The following is a 19,441-nucleotide window of genomic DNA, read 5'->3' as shown; positions in this document are numbered from 1 at the left end:
TTGAATCACTCCCTAGGACACACTTAACCCCTACAGCACCACCTAGTGGTTAACCTTCGCTGCCAGTCACATTTACACAGTAATCAATGCATTTTTAATTGCACTGATCGCTGTATAAATTTGAATGGTCCCAAAATCACGCCAAAAGTGTCCGATCTGTCCGTCATAATGTCTCAGTCACAATAAAAATCGCTGATCGCCACCATTACTTGTAAAAAAAAAAAATTATTAATGAAAATCCCATTAAACTATCCCCTATTTTGTAAACGTTATAACTTTTGCGCAAACCAATCAATAAACTCTTATTGCGATTTTTGTTTACCAAAAATATGTAGAAGAATACGTATTGGCTAAAACTAAGGAAAAAAAAATATTTTTTTTATAAATTTTTTTGGGGGATATTTATTATAGCAAGAAATAAAAAAGTTTTTTTTTTTTAAATCGTTGTTCTTTTTTTGTTTATAGCGCAAAAAATAAATAAAAAACACAGAGGTGATCAAATACCACCAAAAGAAAGCTCTATTTGTGGGGAAAAAAGGACGTCAGTTTTGTTTGGGAGCCACATCGCACGACCGTGCAATTGTCAGTTATAGCGACACAGTGACGAATCGCAAAAAGTGCTCTGGTCTTTGGCCAGCAAAATGGTCCGGGGCTGAAGTGGTTAAAAGTAACTTTAAAATACCAAATGAATAAATGACTAAATAGACAAATAAATAACTAAATCTAAAACCCTCAGACATCAAAAACATCAAAAAAGGAGGGTAGACTTATTGGACCATTCTATGTTTCTACTCTTAGCCCCTGTACACACGGTCGGAGATTCCGACGGAAAATGTCCGATCGGACCGCGTTGTTGGATAATCCGACCGTGTGTGGGCTCCATCTGACTTTTTCCGTCGGAATGTCCGACCAACAAAGTTTGAGAGCTGGATATAACATTTTCCAACAACATGGTCTGATGGGACTTTGTCCGATCGTTTGTAGAGAATTCCAATCAGACAAAGTGCCACGCATGCTCAGATCAGGAGACCAAAGTTATTGGCTACTAGCCTGAACGTAGTCCCGTCGCAACGAACGAACGTCGTCACGTTCCGAACGAAAGGATTTTTCAACAACTTTGACTGACCGTGTGTATGCAACACCAGTTTCGGACAAAATCCGCCGGAAAAAATCCGACTGATTTTGTTGTCGGAATATCCGACCGTGTGTACAAGGGCTTAAAGGGGTTAAAATATAAAGCGAACATCAAACATCCACTTATGTATGGAGAACTTCCTTTTATTATTGCCCTAAACAGGGTTGCTGTTAGAAATCATGGGGCCCCCATACAGCCTATCAAATTCTATTTGTATATATATTGGCCAAAATGCAATGGCCGCCATGCTATGCTTCACAGCCATTGAAGAAATGATACCTCCATCGAATAAGACCCATTGAGGTGAATATCACTGCTCTGTAAGCTCCCTGCAACTGTGTGCAAAGCATGCAATTGCGATGTGCGCTAGTGCAGAGTTAAAGCAGGCGGCGAGGAGGCCTCCTCACCACCTGTCAGTTTCTTTCTGAAGAGTGATCCACATGCTCACTCTCTTCAGAGAGGAACAAGTCCTTCCATTTTTTTTCAAATTATTCTGTTTAATTTCAACATTTTTATACATTTTATTTAATTATTTATTTATTTTACATGTTTTTTTTTTAACTGCCCTATTGGGGGGGGGGGGGGCTTTGCTGAGATTAACACAGCTCTTAAAAGACCCTTTATGTCTCACATTTGAGACAGAGATAGGGACTGAGGACAGAGATTCCCCAGTCCCTTTCTCTGCAGCCTCAGCTGCACTGGACAGTGAATGAATGGGAAGCGCTCTGTGCTAAGCGGTGTACTATGCTTCAGTGATGAATGGACAAGGGAGCAAATGGTACTGGCCAGTGTCGGGACAAGGTCATCTAGAGCCCAGGGCCACCGTGCCAAATTGCAACCCCCCCCCCTCCCCCATATGTATGAGCATTATGTGTAAGCGAAAAAAAAAAAAATACTAATAAGCATGTTCAATTCCTAAGCAAGAATTCCCCCTTCTCTCAGTACAAATCTGCCCCCCCTCCTGAAATTGCCCCTCTGGGCACAAATCTTTGCCCCCTATTACCTCAGCTCAAATTCTCTCTACCCATATGGCTCTAGCACAAATCCCCCCACAAAAATGTACCCCCCTCCTAGCACATATCCCCTAACCCTCAAATTACCCATCTAAGCACAAATCCTCTCCCCTACTCCCCTTCCAGCACAAAGTCCCCTCCCCCAATCTGGCACAAATTCCCCCCAGCACATATACCCCCTACCACCCCTATTAGCAGAAATCTTCCTCACCTATCCCCCCTCCCAACACAAATCCCCCCAAATCACCATTCCTAGCACACCTCCCCATATTTGCCCTCCTAGGACATTTCTTTCCGCTTCCTCCGCTCCCCCAGACTCCACTTCTCAACACAAATTCCCTCCCCCATCTCCTTGTGGTGCCCACCCACTTCACATGATACCACAGTGCCCAGAGCAACCGACCCTCCTGCCCACCCCTTGTCCCGGCCCTGGTACTGGCACTGTGTTTTCATTCAAGAAAGGATGGGGTCGGTAAATCCTGACCCTGATTGTCCTGTGCCCCTAACGCAGCATCCGGTGGGAGAGAAGAAGTGGGAAGTCCGAAGTGCTCCAGGGGAGGGGGGGGTATGGACACGCAGGAGGGCCCAGACAGAAGTGGGGTGGGGGCACAGATACTGATTCCCCTGTAGCGCAGCCAGAGGAAGAACAAGGAGAAGCCGGCAATGCTGCAGGGGGAGCCACAAGAGTCAGCAGTAAGACAGTACAGCTGGTCCACCTGCTTGGCAGGTTCCCCTGGGCCCCCCTTTTGAACTGATGGAGCCTGGCCCCCGGTACAGGAGTGCTGACTGTACTGCCTTATTAGCGCTCCTGGCCCTAAATATAATCAGATGTTCAAATTGGTCACAAGATCAGTTTGCCTAATCGCATACTTTAACAAGTCTGACTAGACTAAAGTATACCCATCATGATAGAAGTATGTAATGCTCATGATGTTTTCTTTACAAACCAATTCATGGATACAAGGGTTGGGTAGGGTTATGGAGAGATGCAAACACCTCCAACAGTGGCTTATTGGGAGGAACATGATCAGAAAAAAAGCTACTCCCCCTGTCCCAACTTGTATGATCAGCTTTTCCCTGGTGCTTCATAGACATCAGATCATTTAGGTGAATTGGCCAAAAAAAGATCATCCGATGGTCATCTTAACCCTTTGACGTTCTGCTCCACCGTTTTGGTAGAGCACATTTTGAGTCACGCTAACTCATTGAAAAATGTGGACTTCAAAAGGGTTAAGACCCATATTATTCTTATAGAAGAAAGATAAAAGGTATCCATCATGTTTTGGGAGCCAAACAATCAGATGTTTATGATTGATGCCCGTCTTTGCACAAAAGGGTTTTGAGTTAGAGGCCTACAGAGAACTTTGTGATTGCTCATTTAAGCCCTGATGTTTGGTCCCAAATTGTACCGGATACCTTTAATTTTTCTCAGTTTTGTCAGTCTTAAGATGGCCATCTAGCATGCTTTTTTGTTGGTTTCACCCTAATTTGTGGTAGAGCTGCCGAGGTCTAGACATCAATCCCAAAACTTTTGCTCCTTGAGGGAGAGAATGACGTTTTGAGTCCGGTGCCTTATATCTACTTCCTTTTGGCCAAATCATTTTAGACCAACTCCTTTAGGAGCCCTGAGACTAATTGTGGAAATCTTTGCGAGTCCATGTCATGGTGAATAGAGTTCTCTGGATGGATGTCTAGTTGAACTTTGACAGCTCCATTCACAGTTTTTTTTTAAGGCTCCATTCCTGCTGGGTATTTAACTTGCAGGGAATTTAAGAAGATGAAAATGCTGGGTGTACTCTTATATTTACCCATATTTTATATGGTTATTTACCTATATTTATTGTTTATAACACATGAATAACAGTTAACAAAAAGGCTCATACCTGTTAGATTGAAAGTTGTGTTCCGTGGAAACAATGTAGAAGTCAGAGGATCTGAAAAAGAAAAAAGGCCACTTTGGAAGATTAGATATTTTATAATATATCTATATTCCAAAATATGTAAAATTCTGTGCAACGTGAACTGTGAATTATCTGAAACAGGAACTGCAGCACCTCTGTTCTCCTGATGATGCTTGTTATGGAGAAAGTTGTTGGGCGGGGCCACACATGTGATGTCATTCTGCACGCCAGGAGGAAGCTTCGGTGGTGTGAAAAGTGAAAATGTCCAAATTGGGCCCAATTAGCCATTTTCCCTCCCCGGTGTCATGTGACTGCCAGTGCTCAGACCATCTGCATGTCTGTTGTCCAAGAAGAAAGCCTCTTCTAAAGATGATGGACAAGAAAGCCTGCAAACAATTTTCTGAAGACAAGCAGACTAAGGACATAGATTACTGGATAAATGTATTTGGTTCAGATGGTGACAAGCGTTGGTGGCGGCAACCAGGAGTTCAAAGACAAGTGTGTCTTGCCTACAGTCAAGCATGGTGGTGGGAGTGTCATGGTCTGGGGCTGCATGAGTGCTGCCGGCACTGGGGGGCTACAGATCATTGAGGGAACCATGAATGCCAACATGTACTGTGACATACTGAAGCAGAGCATGATCCCATCCCTTCAGAGACTGGGCCGCAGGGCAGTAATCCATGATACATGATAACGACCCCAATCACACCTCCAAGACGACCACTGCCTTGCTGAAGAAGCTGAGGGTAAAGGTGATGGACTGGCCAAGAATGTCCATGATGTCGTCATGGATGAGTGGAAGAGGACTCCAGTGGCAACCTGTGAAGCTCTGGTGAACTCCATGCCCAAGAGGGTTAAGGCAGTGCTGGAAAATACTGGTGGCCACACAAAATATTGACACTTTGGGCCCAATTTGGACATTTTTACTTAGGGGTGTACTCACTTTTGTTGCCAGAGGTTTAGACATTAATGGCTTTGTGCTGAGTTATTTTACAAGCCATACACTCACTACTTTACATTGTAGCAAAGTGTAATTTCTTCAGTGTTGTCACATGAAAAGATATAATAATATATTTACAAAAATGTGAGGGGTGTACTCAATATATATATATATATATATATATATATATATATATATATATATATATATATATATACAGTACATACAGCGGGTAAAATAAGTTTTGAACGTGTCACCATTTCTCTAGGTAAATCTATTTCTAAAAGGTGCTATTGGCATGAAATTGTCACCACATGTCGGTAACAACCCATGCAATCCATACATACAAAGAGAAGAAAACAAATAGGTTCAAAAATTAAGTTTTGTGTAAAAAAAAAAAAAAAAAATGGAATGACAAAAGGAAAAAGTATTGAACACATGAAGAAAGGGAGGTGCAAAAAGGCATGGAAAGCCAAGACACCAGCTAAAATCTATCAGTAACTAGAAAGCAATCCTGCCCCTTGTCAGTGCAAATTAATATCAGCTGGTTCAGTCTCAACTGATGGCCTATAAAAAGGTGTCTTTACCAAGGTGTTACCCAAGAAACATCTCATGAAGGCTAAACGCAAAGACCTCTTTAAGACCTTTGAAACGTTATTGTTGCAAAACATACTGATAGCATTGGTTACAGAAGGATTTTGTAACTTCTAAATGTGCCAGTGAGCACTGTGGGTCCATAATCCGGAAGTGGAAAGAACATAATTCCACCATAAACCGGGCCACGACCAGGGGCTCCTCACCAGATTTCTGACAGAGGAGTGAAAAGAATTATCAGAAAAGTTATCCAAGAGCCAAGGACCACTTGTGGAGAGCTTCAGACAGACCTGGAATTAGCAGATACAGGTACTAAGAAAACAATAAGTAATGGCCTGTATGTACGCTCACCACACAAGACTCCATTGCTAAAGAAAAAGCATGTTGAAGCTCGTTTAAAGTTTGCTGCACGACATTTAGACAAGCCTTTGAAATACGGGGAGGATATAGTGCGGTCAGATGAGACCAAAATTGAACTCTTTGGATGCCATAATACACACCATGCTTGAAGGTCAGATGGCACATCACCCCAAAAACACCCCCCATACCAACAGTGGAGGTTGGAATTGGGAACATCATGGTTCGGGGGCTGTTTTTCGGCATACAGTACTGGCAAACTTCATATCATAGGACGGATGAATGGAAAATGTACCAAGACATTCTTGATAAAAATCTTCTGCCATCTACCAGGATGATGAGGATGAAACGAGGGAGGACATTTCAGCAAGACAATCATCCCAAACAAAAAGCCAAGGAAACTCTCAAATCAGAAAATAAAGCTGCTAGAATGGCCCAGTCAGTTCATAGAAGAGACCCACAGAACCTTCAAGATGTGAAGACTGTGTGGAAGAATGGGCCAAAATCACACCTGAGCAACGCATGTGACTAGTTTCTCCATACAGGAGTATCAGGAGTACAGGATTTCAGCAGGGCCGTCTTTAATATAGATTGGACCCTGGGCAAAACTTTTCTTGGGGCCCCCCATGCAGTTTCGCTCTCAACCTGCTCTGAGACATACAATAAATAGCAGCTAGACCTAAAATCAGTTTACTGAATCAGATCAGGCAGCTATTGCGATTGGTTGCCAGAGGTTACATTGTATCATTACCGCTCACTGACTGGTTGCTAGAGGTTACAGCACACATTACAGCTCACTGATTAGTTGCTAGAGGTTACAGAACATGATTTCTGCTTGCTGATTGGTTGCTAGAGATTACTGAGGATATGACCTCAGGAGGGCATAATATACATATCATGCCCCCCTGAGGGGGGGCACGATACCCACTATTTACATATGAATGCCGGTAATTTACATGTAAACATAGGGTCTGCAGGTAAGTCGTCTGTACACAACAATAGGGCAGAGCTGGGCAGCATTAGTAGCAGCTCTTCACACTGAGATATTGGCACACAGCACACGACTAAAACTTCAAGGAATGAGGCAATTTAAACCAGGACAGTTGGCAAGTATGAGGCAGCTGCTTTGGGCCCCACAACAATGACAGGGCCCAGGGCAGCTGCCCCTTTTGCCCTGCCTTAAAAACAACCCTGCATTTCAGTTAGCGAGTTCAATACTGTTTCCCGGTGTCTTTCCATTTTATTACACAGAACTTCATTTCTGAACTTATTTGTTTTGGTGTCTTTGTATGTATGGATTGCATGGGTTCTTACCTACAATTTCATGTCAATAGCACCTTTATCAATATATTTACCTGGAAAACTGGTGACGTGTTCAATACTTATTTTACTCGCTGTATCTAGGTTCTTAGAATAAGAAAACACATGGATAGCAGTGTTAAGAATAAGACACAAACCTGTAAGCATGGAAGCTTCATGCGGTGGAAAGGGTGTAGAAGTCACAGGATCTAGAAAAGAACAAAAACTGTTTTAGAAGAGATACCCGTAGTCATCCCAAAGGCAATAAATGAAGGGTCGGCATGACAGGGGTTAATGGGCTTGAGACTGGGAGTAATGTTAAGATAGTGGGGTGTCAAGGTTGTTAGGGCTTTGCTGAATGGGTGAGGAGACATGGGTGTAGCTCTGGGGGGGGGAAGTGAGGAATAGGGGGGTGGTTTCATTTGCAGGTTAAGAGCCGGGGAAACAGCTTCCCACCCTCCCGCTCTAATTTTGGGGGAGTTTGTCCTGTGTTTGGGGACTTGAGTGTCCTTGGGAGTATAAGCCCTTGTACACACAGTTGGACATTCCGACAACCAAATCCGTCGGATTTTGTCCGTCGGATTTTGTCCGACGGATTTTGTCCGAAACTGTTGCATACACACGGTCGGACAAAGTTGTCGGAAAATCCGATCGTTCAGAACGTGATGACGTTATTTCGTTACGACGGTACTACGTTCAGGCTAGTAGCCAATAGCTTTGGTCTCGTGATTTGATCTGAGTATGCGTGGCACTTTGTCCGACCGAAATTCTCTACACATGATCGGACAAGGTCCGATCGGATCATGTTGTTGGAAAATTTTACCGACAAGTTGGAAAACTTGGTCCGTCGGATACTCCGACGGAAACAGTCCGATGGAGACCACACACAGTCAGATTATCCGACAAAACGGTCCGATAGGACACATTCCGATGGAATCTCCGACCGTGTGTACAAGGGCTTAGAGCTGCACTTGGCAGGGTACAAGGTCCTTTTAGGTTAAAGGGGACTTAAAAGGTATGGTGTAGGGACCCGTCTGAGGTATGGCTCCCAGTTGGTCTGGGTACCTGCTAGTTGTCTCAGAGTCAGTGCTTTTCGCGACTGGAGGCCAGAGTAGTACTAGCAGGTACGGTACTGTTTTTTATGCCTATTGGGACCTTGGGCTCCATTATCTTTAATAAAGCGGTATGTTATATTTTGAAAGGTTATTGACATGTTAATCACTTCCACCCCGGAAGATTTTACCCCCCTTCCTGTCCAGAGCACTTTTTGCGATTCGGCACTGCGCCGCTTTAACTGACAATTGCGCGGTCGTGTGATGTTGCACCTGTTAGAAAAGTTTTAAATGTTTATTGTGTGACTATTAGAAAAACAATAGTCCTGAGACTGATTTGTTAAAAAGCTTACTTCTGAGCACATTATTGTATTAACTCATTGTATTGTTTTGTCTTAATTAATCCATAGTAAGTTGTAGAATCATTAGATTTAACTAAATATGATAGCCTAAGAATGTACGGAACATGTATAGCTAATAAAGGTACTAGTTCGTACCATGACAACGTTATTTATGTTCCCTCAGCCAATAGAAGCACAGAGATGTTATTCTTGTGGGATATGTGAGGGCGGAACACTTTCTTTTGTTGAGGCTTTTTTCCTGCAGCTTGTCCTGTAAGCATGTCTCCCTGTTGTGGGCCACATCAGAAATAAATTGTTTGCTTCTCAAGAACACCCGGAGTTTTACTGATCACAAGGGAAATTCCTAACAGCACCTATACAAAATTGACGTCCTTTTTTTTTTACCCACAAATAGAGTTTTCTTTTGGTGGTATTTGATCACCTCTGGGATTTTTATTTTTTGCGCTATAAACAAAAAAGAGCGACAATTTTGAAAAAAAAAAAACACAATATTTTGTACATTTTGCTATAATAAATATCCCCATTTTTTTTTAACTAATTTTTTCTCAGTTCAGGCCGATACGTATTCTTCTACATATTTTTTGTAAAAAAAAAAATCGCAATAAGCGTATATTGATTGATTTGCGCAAAAGTTATAGCATCTACAAAATAGGGGATAGATTTATGGCATTTTTATTATTATTATTTTTTTATTACTAGTAATGGCGGTGATTTGTGATTTTTATCGTGACTGCAACATTATGGCGGACAATTTTGATACATTTTTGGGACCATTGGCATTTATACAGCGAACAGTGCAATAAAAATGCATTGATTACTGTAAAAATGCCACTGGCAGTGAAGAGGTTAACACTAGGGGGTGATCAAGGGGTTAACTGTGTTCCCTAGTGTGTGTTCTAACTGAAGGATAGATGGGACTATCTAGGGGAAGAGGTAGATCGGTGTTCATACTTTGTATGAACACACGGTCAGTCTCTTCTCCCCTCAGAGAACCGGGAGCTCTCGTGTCACGAGCGATCGTGGGAGCCCGGCGGTCTCGATGACTCGCATCGGCTCCAGGGGCGAACAGCGGGCGAGCGCCCCCTAGTGGCCGCCTTTGGAGCTGGTCGGCAAGCGGTTAATTATTGGTATTTATATTTGGTTATTAAAATGGGTGCGATGGCCAATTTTCTCCAGTTATGTGTGGTGTGGTCATTAAATGGGGTGGGGTTATTGGTATAGCAGGTAACAAGCCATGGTTAATACCATAGTCATTGAAATGATATACATCTATTGGAGTATTCATTTAAAAACAAATTATTTAAAAAAAAATATTGGCTAACTTACCAAAAACTGTGACATTGATAGTCATCTTTGGAGTTTTTGGCTCCTCATTTTCTGTATAACGCACAGTGATAGTGTACATCCCGGTGTCCACCAATGAGGGCTTCAGTAGAATAAAAACACAGCGTTGGTTGTCAAACTCAAGCCGTTCCATGAACTGACCACGGGGTGTAAGCAAGTCCTTTTCATACCATCCTATTGGCTCCTGTTCTTTACGGAGTTCATATAGCATATTTTTAGTGTAATTGCAGACGTTTGTATCAGGGAAAGAACATCGGGAACCAGCTGAACACGATAAACTCATTTGGGTTTTCACACCTGTAGCAAGACAAATAGAGGAAACAAGAACATCAGAAGAGTGATGGGTAAATAGGTTGACCCCTTTTGCAGGTACAGTATAGCTGTTTAAGATCTAGTAATACACTGGGGTTGATTTCAGGGGCGGACTGACAACTTATGGGGCCCCCGGGCAATAGGAGATTATGGGGCCCCCAGGCAATCAGAGACTATGGGGCCACACAGTATACACAGACACAGTATACAATCACACAGTATACACAGACACAGTATACAATCACACAGTATACACAGACACAGTATACAATCACACAGTATACACAGACACAGTATACAATCACACAGTATACACAGACACAGTATACAATCACACAGTATACACAGACACAGTATACAATCACACAGTATACACAGACATGTTTCTATTGGCTGAGAAGGTACTGGAGAGGTGGGGCAGCTATAATCTCTGGATTTTTAGACCAAAAGGATGTCGGTAAGGGACATTTCAGAGACAGATGTAAAAAAAACCCACAGATTTTTACATACGGTCCCTGGTTTTACTGAGGTTGGCAACCCTGATGGGACCCCCTAGTGACCCAGAGCCCTCGGGGCAGTGCCCAAGTGGCCAAATTGTCAGTCCACCCCTGATTGATTTACTAAAACTGGAGCACTCAGAATCTGGTATAGCTCTGCATGGTAGCCAATCAGCTACTCAATGAAACCTTGACAATAAAACCTGGAAGCTGATGCGTTTCTATGCAAAACTGCACCAGATTTTGCACTCTCCAGTTTTAGTAAATCAACCCCAACTGCACTGCTCTGCACATGCTCAGTTGCTCTCTATTTTCCAACACTGTGTTGAAAATCAGACCCATACCTCCTAACTTTTTGAGATGGGAATGAGGGACACCTATCAGCAAAAGTATGCAGGCATAGGACACACCCCTTGCCGCGCCCCCTTAAAGGAGAATTGTACATTAAAAAAAAAAAAAAAAAACAAGATTGGTTGAACCCACAAGTGCGTTTTTACCACTACTATTCCTTTATATTGGCTTTTGGAATTTACAAATGCAGCAATTTAGAAAGGTTTAGCACTGGAAAACACTTTTTGATAGATAAAAAGTGCATTTTATATACAACTATATAGATCAGCCCAAAATGAGGGACAAATGAGGAGGAAAGAGGGTCAGAGGAACATTGCTCCGAATCAGGGACAGTCCTTCGAAATCAGGGACAGTTGGGAGCTATATCAGACCCACTAGAGCAGTGGTTCTCAACCTCGGGGTCGATTGACGATTTGCCAGGGGTCACCGAATCTTGAGCTGTTCCTGAAGCCCATGCTGCCCTTCCAGCCTTTATGCGGCTGTTCCTGGAGCCCGTAGCCATCCACTCAGCCTCTTTGCAGCTGCCCAATCAGTTCACAGCATGGCTGGGGGGCAGAGACTAGAGGTCAGCTGACTGGTGAGGAATGTGAAGTGGGAGGGGCTGGAGGAGCCCCTATCTCCTGATTTTGGCATAGGTGTCACTGCTACGAGACACCACAAAGTCAGAGACACAGTGAATCCAGAGAGACAGTGAGTAACACTACCTGTGATTAGAATTGCCATTAAAAGTCCCCACTACAGTTCTCAGATCAGCAGATGACCTTCATCAAGAGCACCTAATGCCGCATACACACGATCGGACTTTGACAGCAAAGGTCCGACGGAACGAATCCATTGGACAATTTGATCGTGTGTGGGCTCCATCGGACATTTGCTGTCCAAAAATCTGACAGATTTTAGAAATAGAACATGTTTCAAATTTTTCGGCCGGAACTCCACCGGACCCAGTGTCTATCCAGAAATCCGCTTGTGTGTATGCTAGTCCGACGGACAAAAACCGACGCCAGGGCAGCTATTGGCTACTGGCTATGAACTTCCTTATTCTAGTCCGGTCGTACGTCATCACGTTCAAATCCATCGGACTTTGGTGTGATTTTGTGTGGCCAAGTCCGTTCATTTGGAAAGTCCGTTGGAACTCCGCCGAAAGTCCGTCGGGAAGACCATCTGAGCTAGTCTGTTGAAAAGTCCGGTCGTGTGTACGCGGCATAAGTTGGCTGATCAGAACTCCCCCCAGCACTGCCACTGATCCCATTCCACCCACCAGCACTGCTACTCATCCCAACTCCCCACCCTCCCACCAAGGAGTAATAGAAGGAATAAAAAGTAGAGAATACATGAAGGGAGAGGAAAAGATGGGGAGGGACAAAGAAAAAGGGAGAGGAAGAATAAGAGAAAGAACAAGAAAAATGGCTAGAGAGATGGATGACGGAAAAAAACAAGAAATTAGCATAGAGAGAGATAAAAGGGAAAGAAAGGAGAACAAAGAGAGTGGTACGTCCTAAAATGTACCGCAAAGGGTTTTAATACTGTACGTGTGGAAGGGACTCAGGGAGCGCTAAATGTCCGTGCGTTAGGGGCACAAATTTTCTTCCGTTGGGTGCTAACAACCAATGCTATGAATATAATTTTACTATTAGGGGTCCCCACAACTTGGGATATTTTATCAAGGCGTAACAGCACTAGAAAGGTTGAGAACCACTGCACTAGAGGCTGATCTGCTGACAGACTATAGATTTACTGCTGCTCAATAATCTGGGCTTCAGCAAAATGGGGCCTCCCTCAAGAAGAAACAGACACAATGCTGGAGGCAATTTACAGCACACACTAATGTTGGTAGCATAATTATTAAAGTGGTTGTAAAATATGAAATATGAACAAAGCATAGATACACTATATTACCAAAAGTATTGTGACGCTTGCCTATACAGATAAACACGCTTTAATGGCATCCCAGTCTTAGTCCGTATTGAGTTGGCCCGCCCTTTGCAGCTATAACAGCTTCAACTCTTCTGGGAAGGCTGTCCACAAGGTTTAGGAGTGTGTCTATGGGAATGTTTGACCATTCTTACAGAAGCGCATTTGTGAGGTCAGGCACTGATGTTGGATGCGAAGGCCTGGCTCACAGTCTCCACTCTAATTCATCCCAAATGGGTTGAGGTTAGACTAGTCAAGATCCTCCACCCCAAACTCACTCAAGCATGTCTTTATTGGCCTGTGCACTGGTCCAAATCATTAGGTGGAGGGGGGATTATGGTTTGGGGTTGTTTTTCAGGGGTTGGGTTTGGCCCCTTAGTTCCAGTGAAGGGAACTCTTAAGGTGTCAGCATACCAAGACATTTTGGACAATTTCATGCTCTCAACTTTGTGGGAACAGTTTGGGGATGGCCCCTTCCTATTCCAACATGACTGCGCACCAGTGCACAAAGCAAGGTCCATAAAGACATGGATAAGCAAGTCTGGGGTGGAGGAACTTGACTCTTCTGGAAGAATGGTCAAATATTCCCATAGACACACTCCTAAACCTTGTGGACGGCCTTCCCAGAAGAGTTGAAGCTGTTATAGCTGCAAAGGGCGGGCCAACTCAATATTGAACCCTACAGACTAAGCCCTTGTACACACGGTCAGAGAATCCATCGGAATGTGTCCTATCGGACCGTGTTGTCGGATAATCCGACTGTGTGTGGTCTGCATCAGACTGATTCCATCGGAATATCCGTCGGATCCAATTTTCCAACTTGTTGGAAATATTTTCCGACCAACTGGTTCGATCGGACATACTGGAGAGCGGGGGAAGGAAAGAGCAGGAGAACGAGTGTCGGGAAGCTTACTGTCTTTCCCAGATCGTATGATGAGCTTCTCAGTGTGGAGGATCATGTCTGAATTCAGCTGTCTGCATAGAGCATTCTGGGAGAGGAGGTGAGCGCTGCAGGGGGACCGGGGGGGGGGGGGCGGGCAGAGGAGAAGGGGGGAACAGTGGAGCATGTGGGGGCAAAAGGAGAAGGAGGGAGAGAACAGAGGAGCAGGGGGACCAGAGGAGCATGTGGGGGAGCAGAGGCATACAGGGGGGACCAGAGGAGAAGGAGGGGGACAGAGGAGTAGGAGGGACCAGAGGAGTATGTGGGGGAGCAGAGGTGTATAGGGGGGATTAGGAGGAGGAGGGGGAGGAGAGGAGCATGTGTGGGACAAGAGGAGCATGGGGGGCCAAAGGAGAAAGGGGAGAACAGATTAGCATGTGGGGGAGCAGAGGAGCATGTGGGGATTGGGAAGCAGAGGAGCACAGGGGGGACTAGAAGAACATATGGGGGACCAGAGGAGCAGGGGGGATAGAGGAGCATGTGGGAGACTAGAGGAGCATGTGGGGGACCAGAGGTGCATGGGGGTGAAACAGAGGAGCACGGGGGGACCAGAGGATCATGTGGGGGACCAGAGGAGCATGTGGGGGACCAGAGGAGCATGTGGGGGACCAGAGGAGCACATGGGTACAGAAGAGCAGGGGGGACCAGTGGAGCATGGGGTTACAGAAGAGCATGGGGGGACAGAGGAACAGGGGGAAACAGAGGAGCATGTGGGGGAGGAGAGGAGCAAGGGGGGACCAGAGGAGTATGAGTGGTACTAAAGGAGCAGGGGGGTACCAGAGGAGCAGGGGGGTACAGAGAAGCAGGGGGGACCAGATGAGCATGGAGGGAATAGAGAAACAGGAGAGAACAGAGCAGCATGTGGGGGAGGAGAGGAGCACGGGGGAACCAGAGGAGCATGGGGGGTACCAGAGGAGCATAGGGGGACAATAGAGGAACAGGGGAGAACAGAGGATCATGTGGGGGAGAAGAGGAGCACGGGGGGACCAGAGGAGCATAGGGGATACCAGAGGAGCAGGGGGGAACCAAGGAGCAAGGGGGACCAGAGGAACAGGGGGAATAGAGGAACAGGGGAGAACAGAGAAGCATATGGGGGGGAGGAGCACGGGGGAACCAGAGGAGCATGGGGGGGGGGGTACCAGAGAAGCATAGGGGGTACCAGAGGAACGGGGGAACATAGGAGCAGGGGGGGGACCAGAGGAGCGGGGGGGGGGAGAGGACAGACAGCTGACTCAGCAGCTATAGCCTGGGAGTTTCTCACTTTGCTGCCTAATCTTGTCACATTGTGGAAGGGCGCCAAACTGAATCTTTGCCCCGGGTGCAAGAATGTCCAGCTTTGCCACTGCATAAAACCAGTAGAATTGCTCTTCCTTGCTTTATTTCTATCCCAGCTTTGTACTCACAACAATTTGTATTATTTAGTAAGCAGCAAAACACAAATAAAATGTATGAAAAACCAATGAAAGCTTGGTTTGGGCTTTAAAATATTTGTAAAACATTTTTATTTGTAACCACTAGATGTCCTCGTACTCTCCTATTTTTCATTGAAGTAGAAGCTGTTAACCGCTTTGCATTTTTCACACTTTAACCAGTTCCCCTCTGGAGCATTTTTTTAGTTTGATAAAGTGTTTAACCACTTCAGCCCCGGAAGGATTTACCCCCTTCCTGACCAGAGCACTTTTTGCGATTCGGCACTGCGTCGCTTTAACTGACGTGGCTCCCAAACAAAATTGATGTCCTTTTTTCCCCACAAATAGAGCTTTCTTTTGGTGGTATTTGATCACCTCTGCGGTTTTATTTTTTGCACTGTAAACAAAAAAAAGCGACAATTTTGAAAAAACGCATTATTTTTTACTTTTTTCTATAATAAATATCCCCCAAAAATATATAAAAAAAAGCATTTTTTTCCTCAGTTTAGGCCGATACGTATTCTTCTACATATTTTTGGTAAAAAAAAAAAAAACGCAATAAGCGTTTATTGATTGGTTTGCGCAAAAGATATAGCGTCTACAAAATAGGGGATAGTTTTATGGCATTTTTATTAATAATTTCTTTTTTACTAGTAATGGCGGCGATCATCGATTTTTATTGTGACTGCGACATTATGGCGGACACATCGGACAATTTTGACACATTTTTGGGACCACTGGCATTAATACAGCGATCAGTGCTATAAAATTGCACCGATTACTGTAAAAATTTCACTGGCAGTGAAGGGGCTAACCACTAGGGGGCAGGGAGGTGTTAAGTGTATCCTAGGGGCGTGTTTCTAACTTTCCGGGGGCGTGCCTACTGATCGCTGCTCCTGATGACAGGGTTTAGGTTTTAGAAATCCCCTTGTATCCCTCTCAGCCTCCTCCTAATCTCCAAATACTTTTTTTTCCTGCCGTGATCTGACTTCCTGTTAGAGGGTGGCTATGTTCCTTCTCTATGGTTCCTCTGTATGTAGGAACATAGCCAGAGATGGACAATGGGATTTGTAGTATGCATAGAGCAGTGTACATGAATGCAACTAACATGCACCTCAAAGTGAGGTTAGGGAGCTTAAGGAGACGGTACACAGAAAAACACAGTGAGAAATTATTTTATGAAAAATAGACTACAGACAGGGCTGCCACTAGGTGAACTAGGCAGCTGCCTAGGGTGCATTGCCACTGGTTTCCCTACTCTTCACCCATGGCTGGCACTAGCATAATCCTGGTTTTCTGCAGACCACCGCAAGTCCCAGCGCTGGGTGCAACAACACAGGTTCCAGCACCTGATGTCGATAACAGAACTCTCCACTCCCCTATCATCACAGATCTCTAATCACTTTTATTAAATTATGACAACATGATCATCCACCGCCGTATGTCACTTGCTAAGACACGCCTCTTCAATCATCACTGGTCACCTACTTCATGAACTTGCTGTCACCATTCACTGGGTCAGCCTCCCGCAGCCCTTTGTCCACTTCACACCCCGGCACACAGTAAGTAATCTCCAGCCATTTACCCCACGTGCATTTTTTATTCTCAGGATCCCGCCCCCCCGCATCTTCTGGTAGCAGTCTAATTAACTCCTAGCCACCTCCCTTTATAACCCCCTGTACAGGGGGGATGGGGGGCAGTGTGTACAGAAAGGGGGGCGTAGGTTTAAAGGGCACAACGTGTGCAGGAAGGTGGCAGTGTGTACAGGAGGGGGGGGGGGGGGTGAAGGGATAAATGGCACAATGTGTGCAGGAAGTTGGCAGTGTGTACAGGAAGGGGGTGCTGGGTTAAAGGGGGGGCAGTATGTGCAGAAAGGAGGATATAGGGTTAAAGGGGGCAGTGTGTGTAGGAAGGAAGGTGTAGGGTTAAAGGGGGGCAGTATGTTCAGGTAAAGTAGGGGGGTAGTGTATACAGGAAGGAGTGTGTAGGGTTAAAGGGGGGGCATTATGTGCAGGGAGGGGGGATGTGTGTACAGCAAGGGGGGCAGTGCATTCAGGAACGGGGGTATAGGGTTAAAAGGGGGGCATTATGTGCTGGGAGGGGGCAGTGAGTACAGGAAGGGGGGTGTAGGGTTAAAGGGGGCAGTGTGTGTAGGAAGTCGGCTGTATGGTTAAAGGGGTGCAGTAAATGCAGGGACATAGGGGGCAGTGTATACAGGTAGAGGGTATAGGGTTAAAGTGGGGGTATTATGTACAGGAAGGGGGCAGTGTGTACAGGAAGGGGGATGTAGGGTTAAAAAGGGCACAGTATGTGCAGGCAAGGGGCAGTGTGTGCAGCAAGGGGGTGTAGGGTTAAAGGAGGCTGTGTGTGCAGGAAGGTGGCAGTGTGTACAAGAGGAGGAGTGCAGGGTTAAAGGGTGCAATATGTGCAGGAAAGGGGGCAGTATGTGCAGAAAGGGGGTGTAGGGTTAAAGGGGGCAGTGTATGCAGGATGGGAGGTGGAGGGTACAGTGTGTGCAGGAAAGGGGACAGTGTGTGCAGCAAGGGGGCATAGGGTTAAATGGGGCAGTGTATTCAGGGAAGATAGGGAGGCAGTGTATACAGGAAGGGGTGTGTAGGTTTAAAGGGGGGCTTTATGTGCAGGAAGGGGGGGCAGTGTGTACAGAAAGGGGGGCAGTGTATACAGGAAGGGGATGTATGGTTAAAGGGGAGGCATTATGTGCAGGAAGGGGGGCAGTGTATACAGGAAGGGGGTGTAGGGTTAAAGGGAGGGGAATTAAGTGCAGGAAGGGAGTGTAGTGTTAAAGGGGGCAGTGTGTACAAGGACGCAGTGTGTACAGGAATGGGGTGTAGGGTTAAAGGGGGTAGTGTGTGCAGCAAAGGGGTGTAGCATTAAAGGGAGGCAGTGTGTGTAGGAAGTGGGGTGTAGGGTTAAAGAGGTGCAGTAAATGCAGGGAAATAGGGGGGGCAGTGTATACAGGAAGGAGGTGTAGGGTTAAAGCGGGGGGCATTTTGTGCAGGAAGGGGGGCAGTGTGTGAAAGAAGAAGGGTGTAAGGTTAATTGGCACAACATGTACAGGAAGGGGGCAGTGTGTACAGGAAGGGGGGTGTAGGGTTAAAGGGCACAGTGTGTGTCGGAAAGGGGACAATGTGTTAGCAAGGGGACATAGGGTTAAAGGGGCAGTGTGTTCAGGAAAGGGGACAGTAAGTGCAGGAAGGGGGGCAGTGTGTACAGGAAGGGGAGTGGAGGGTTAAAGGGTGCAATGTATGCAGGAAAGGGGGAAATATGTGCAGGAAGGGGGGGGGGGTGTAGGTTTAAAGGGGGCAGTATGTTCAGGGAAGATAGGGGGCAGTGTATATAGGAAGGGGTGTGTAGGGTTAAAGGGGGGCATTATGTGCAGCAAGGGGGGCAGTGTGTACAGGAAGGGGGCAGTGTATACAGCAAGGGGGTGTAGGGTTAAAGGGGGGGCATTAAGTGCAGGAAGGGGACAGTGTGTACAGGAAGGGGAGTGTGGGGTTAACGGGCGAAATGTGTGTAGGAAGTGGGGCAGTATGTGCAGGAAGGGAGTGTATTGTTAAAGGGGGCAATGTGTGCAGCAAGGGGGTATAGCATTAAAGGGGGGGGGGCAGTGTGTGTAGGAAGTGGGGTGTAGGGTTAAAGGGGTGCAGTACATGTAGGGAAATAGGGGGTGCATGCAGCTGGTCGTACCTAGGGCGCAAAATAGTCTAGCACCTGACTACAGAGCCATTAAGTAGTAGCGGTATGTACAGTATATGGATTATTTTTGAAGCATAAAGATATTGTATAGTGTAACTTTAATTCACTTAGCTACAAATTTATATTATATTCATATTCATTTATGTGATTTTTTTTTTTTTTTGCTGAATATGATGGTTGTGGTATATTGCATTGTTAAAGCTAGATGAAATGAGACGATTGTGTGCTCAGGGTGTGTTTGGCCACGTCAGTTAAACCGTCAGGAAAGGGAAATAGGAACAATAATCTGCACTCACTAACACGC

General features: G+C 45.5%; 1 protein-coding gene across 1 annotated transcript in view; it reads right to left on the bottom strand.

Annotated features, from left to right (window-relative positions):
* Window positions 1–19,441, bottom strand: part of LOC143975614 (uncharacterized) — a 96,741-nt gene that overhangs the window by 25,129 nt on the left and 52,171 nt on the right. Inside the window, exons 2-4 of the mRNA XM_077478092.1 lie at window positions 9,980–10,294; window positions 7,398–7,448; window positions 4,032–4,082 (exon numbers count right to left, since the gene is read on the bottom strand). Of these exons, the coding sequence (XP_077334218.1) occupies window positions 4,032–4,082; window positions 7,398–7,448; window positions 9,980–10,294 (417 nt within the window). The remainder of the gene's footprint in view (window positions 1–4,031; window positions 4,083–7,397; window positions 7,449–9,979; window positions 10,295–19,441) is intronic.

This window comes from Lithobates pipiens, unplaced genomic scaffold, assembly GCF_037356315.1.
Source record: "Lithobates pipiens isolate NorthernLeopardFrog02 unplaced genomic scaffold, aLitPip1_a1.2 Scaffold_13, whole genome shotgun sequence".
Lineage (NCBI taxonomy): Eukaryota > Metazoa > Chordata > Amphibia > Anura > Ranidae > Lithobates > Lithobates pipiens.
The sequence above is the reverse complement of the archived record's forward strand: the minus strand, read 5'-3'. Positions and strand labels throughout refer to the sequence as shown.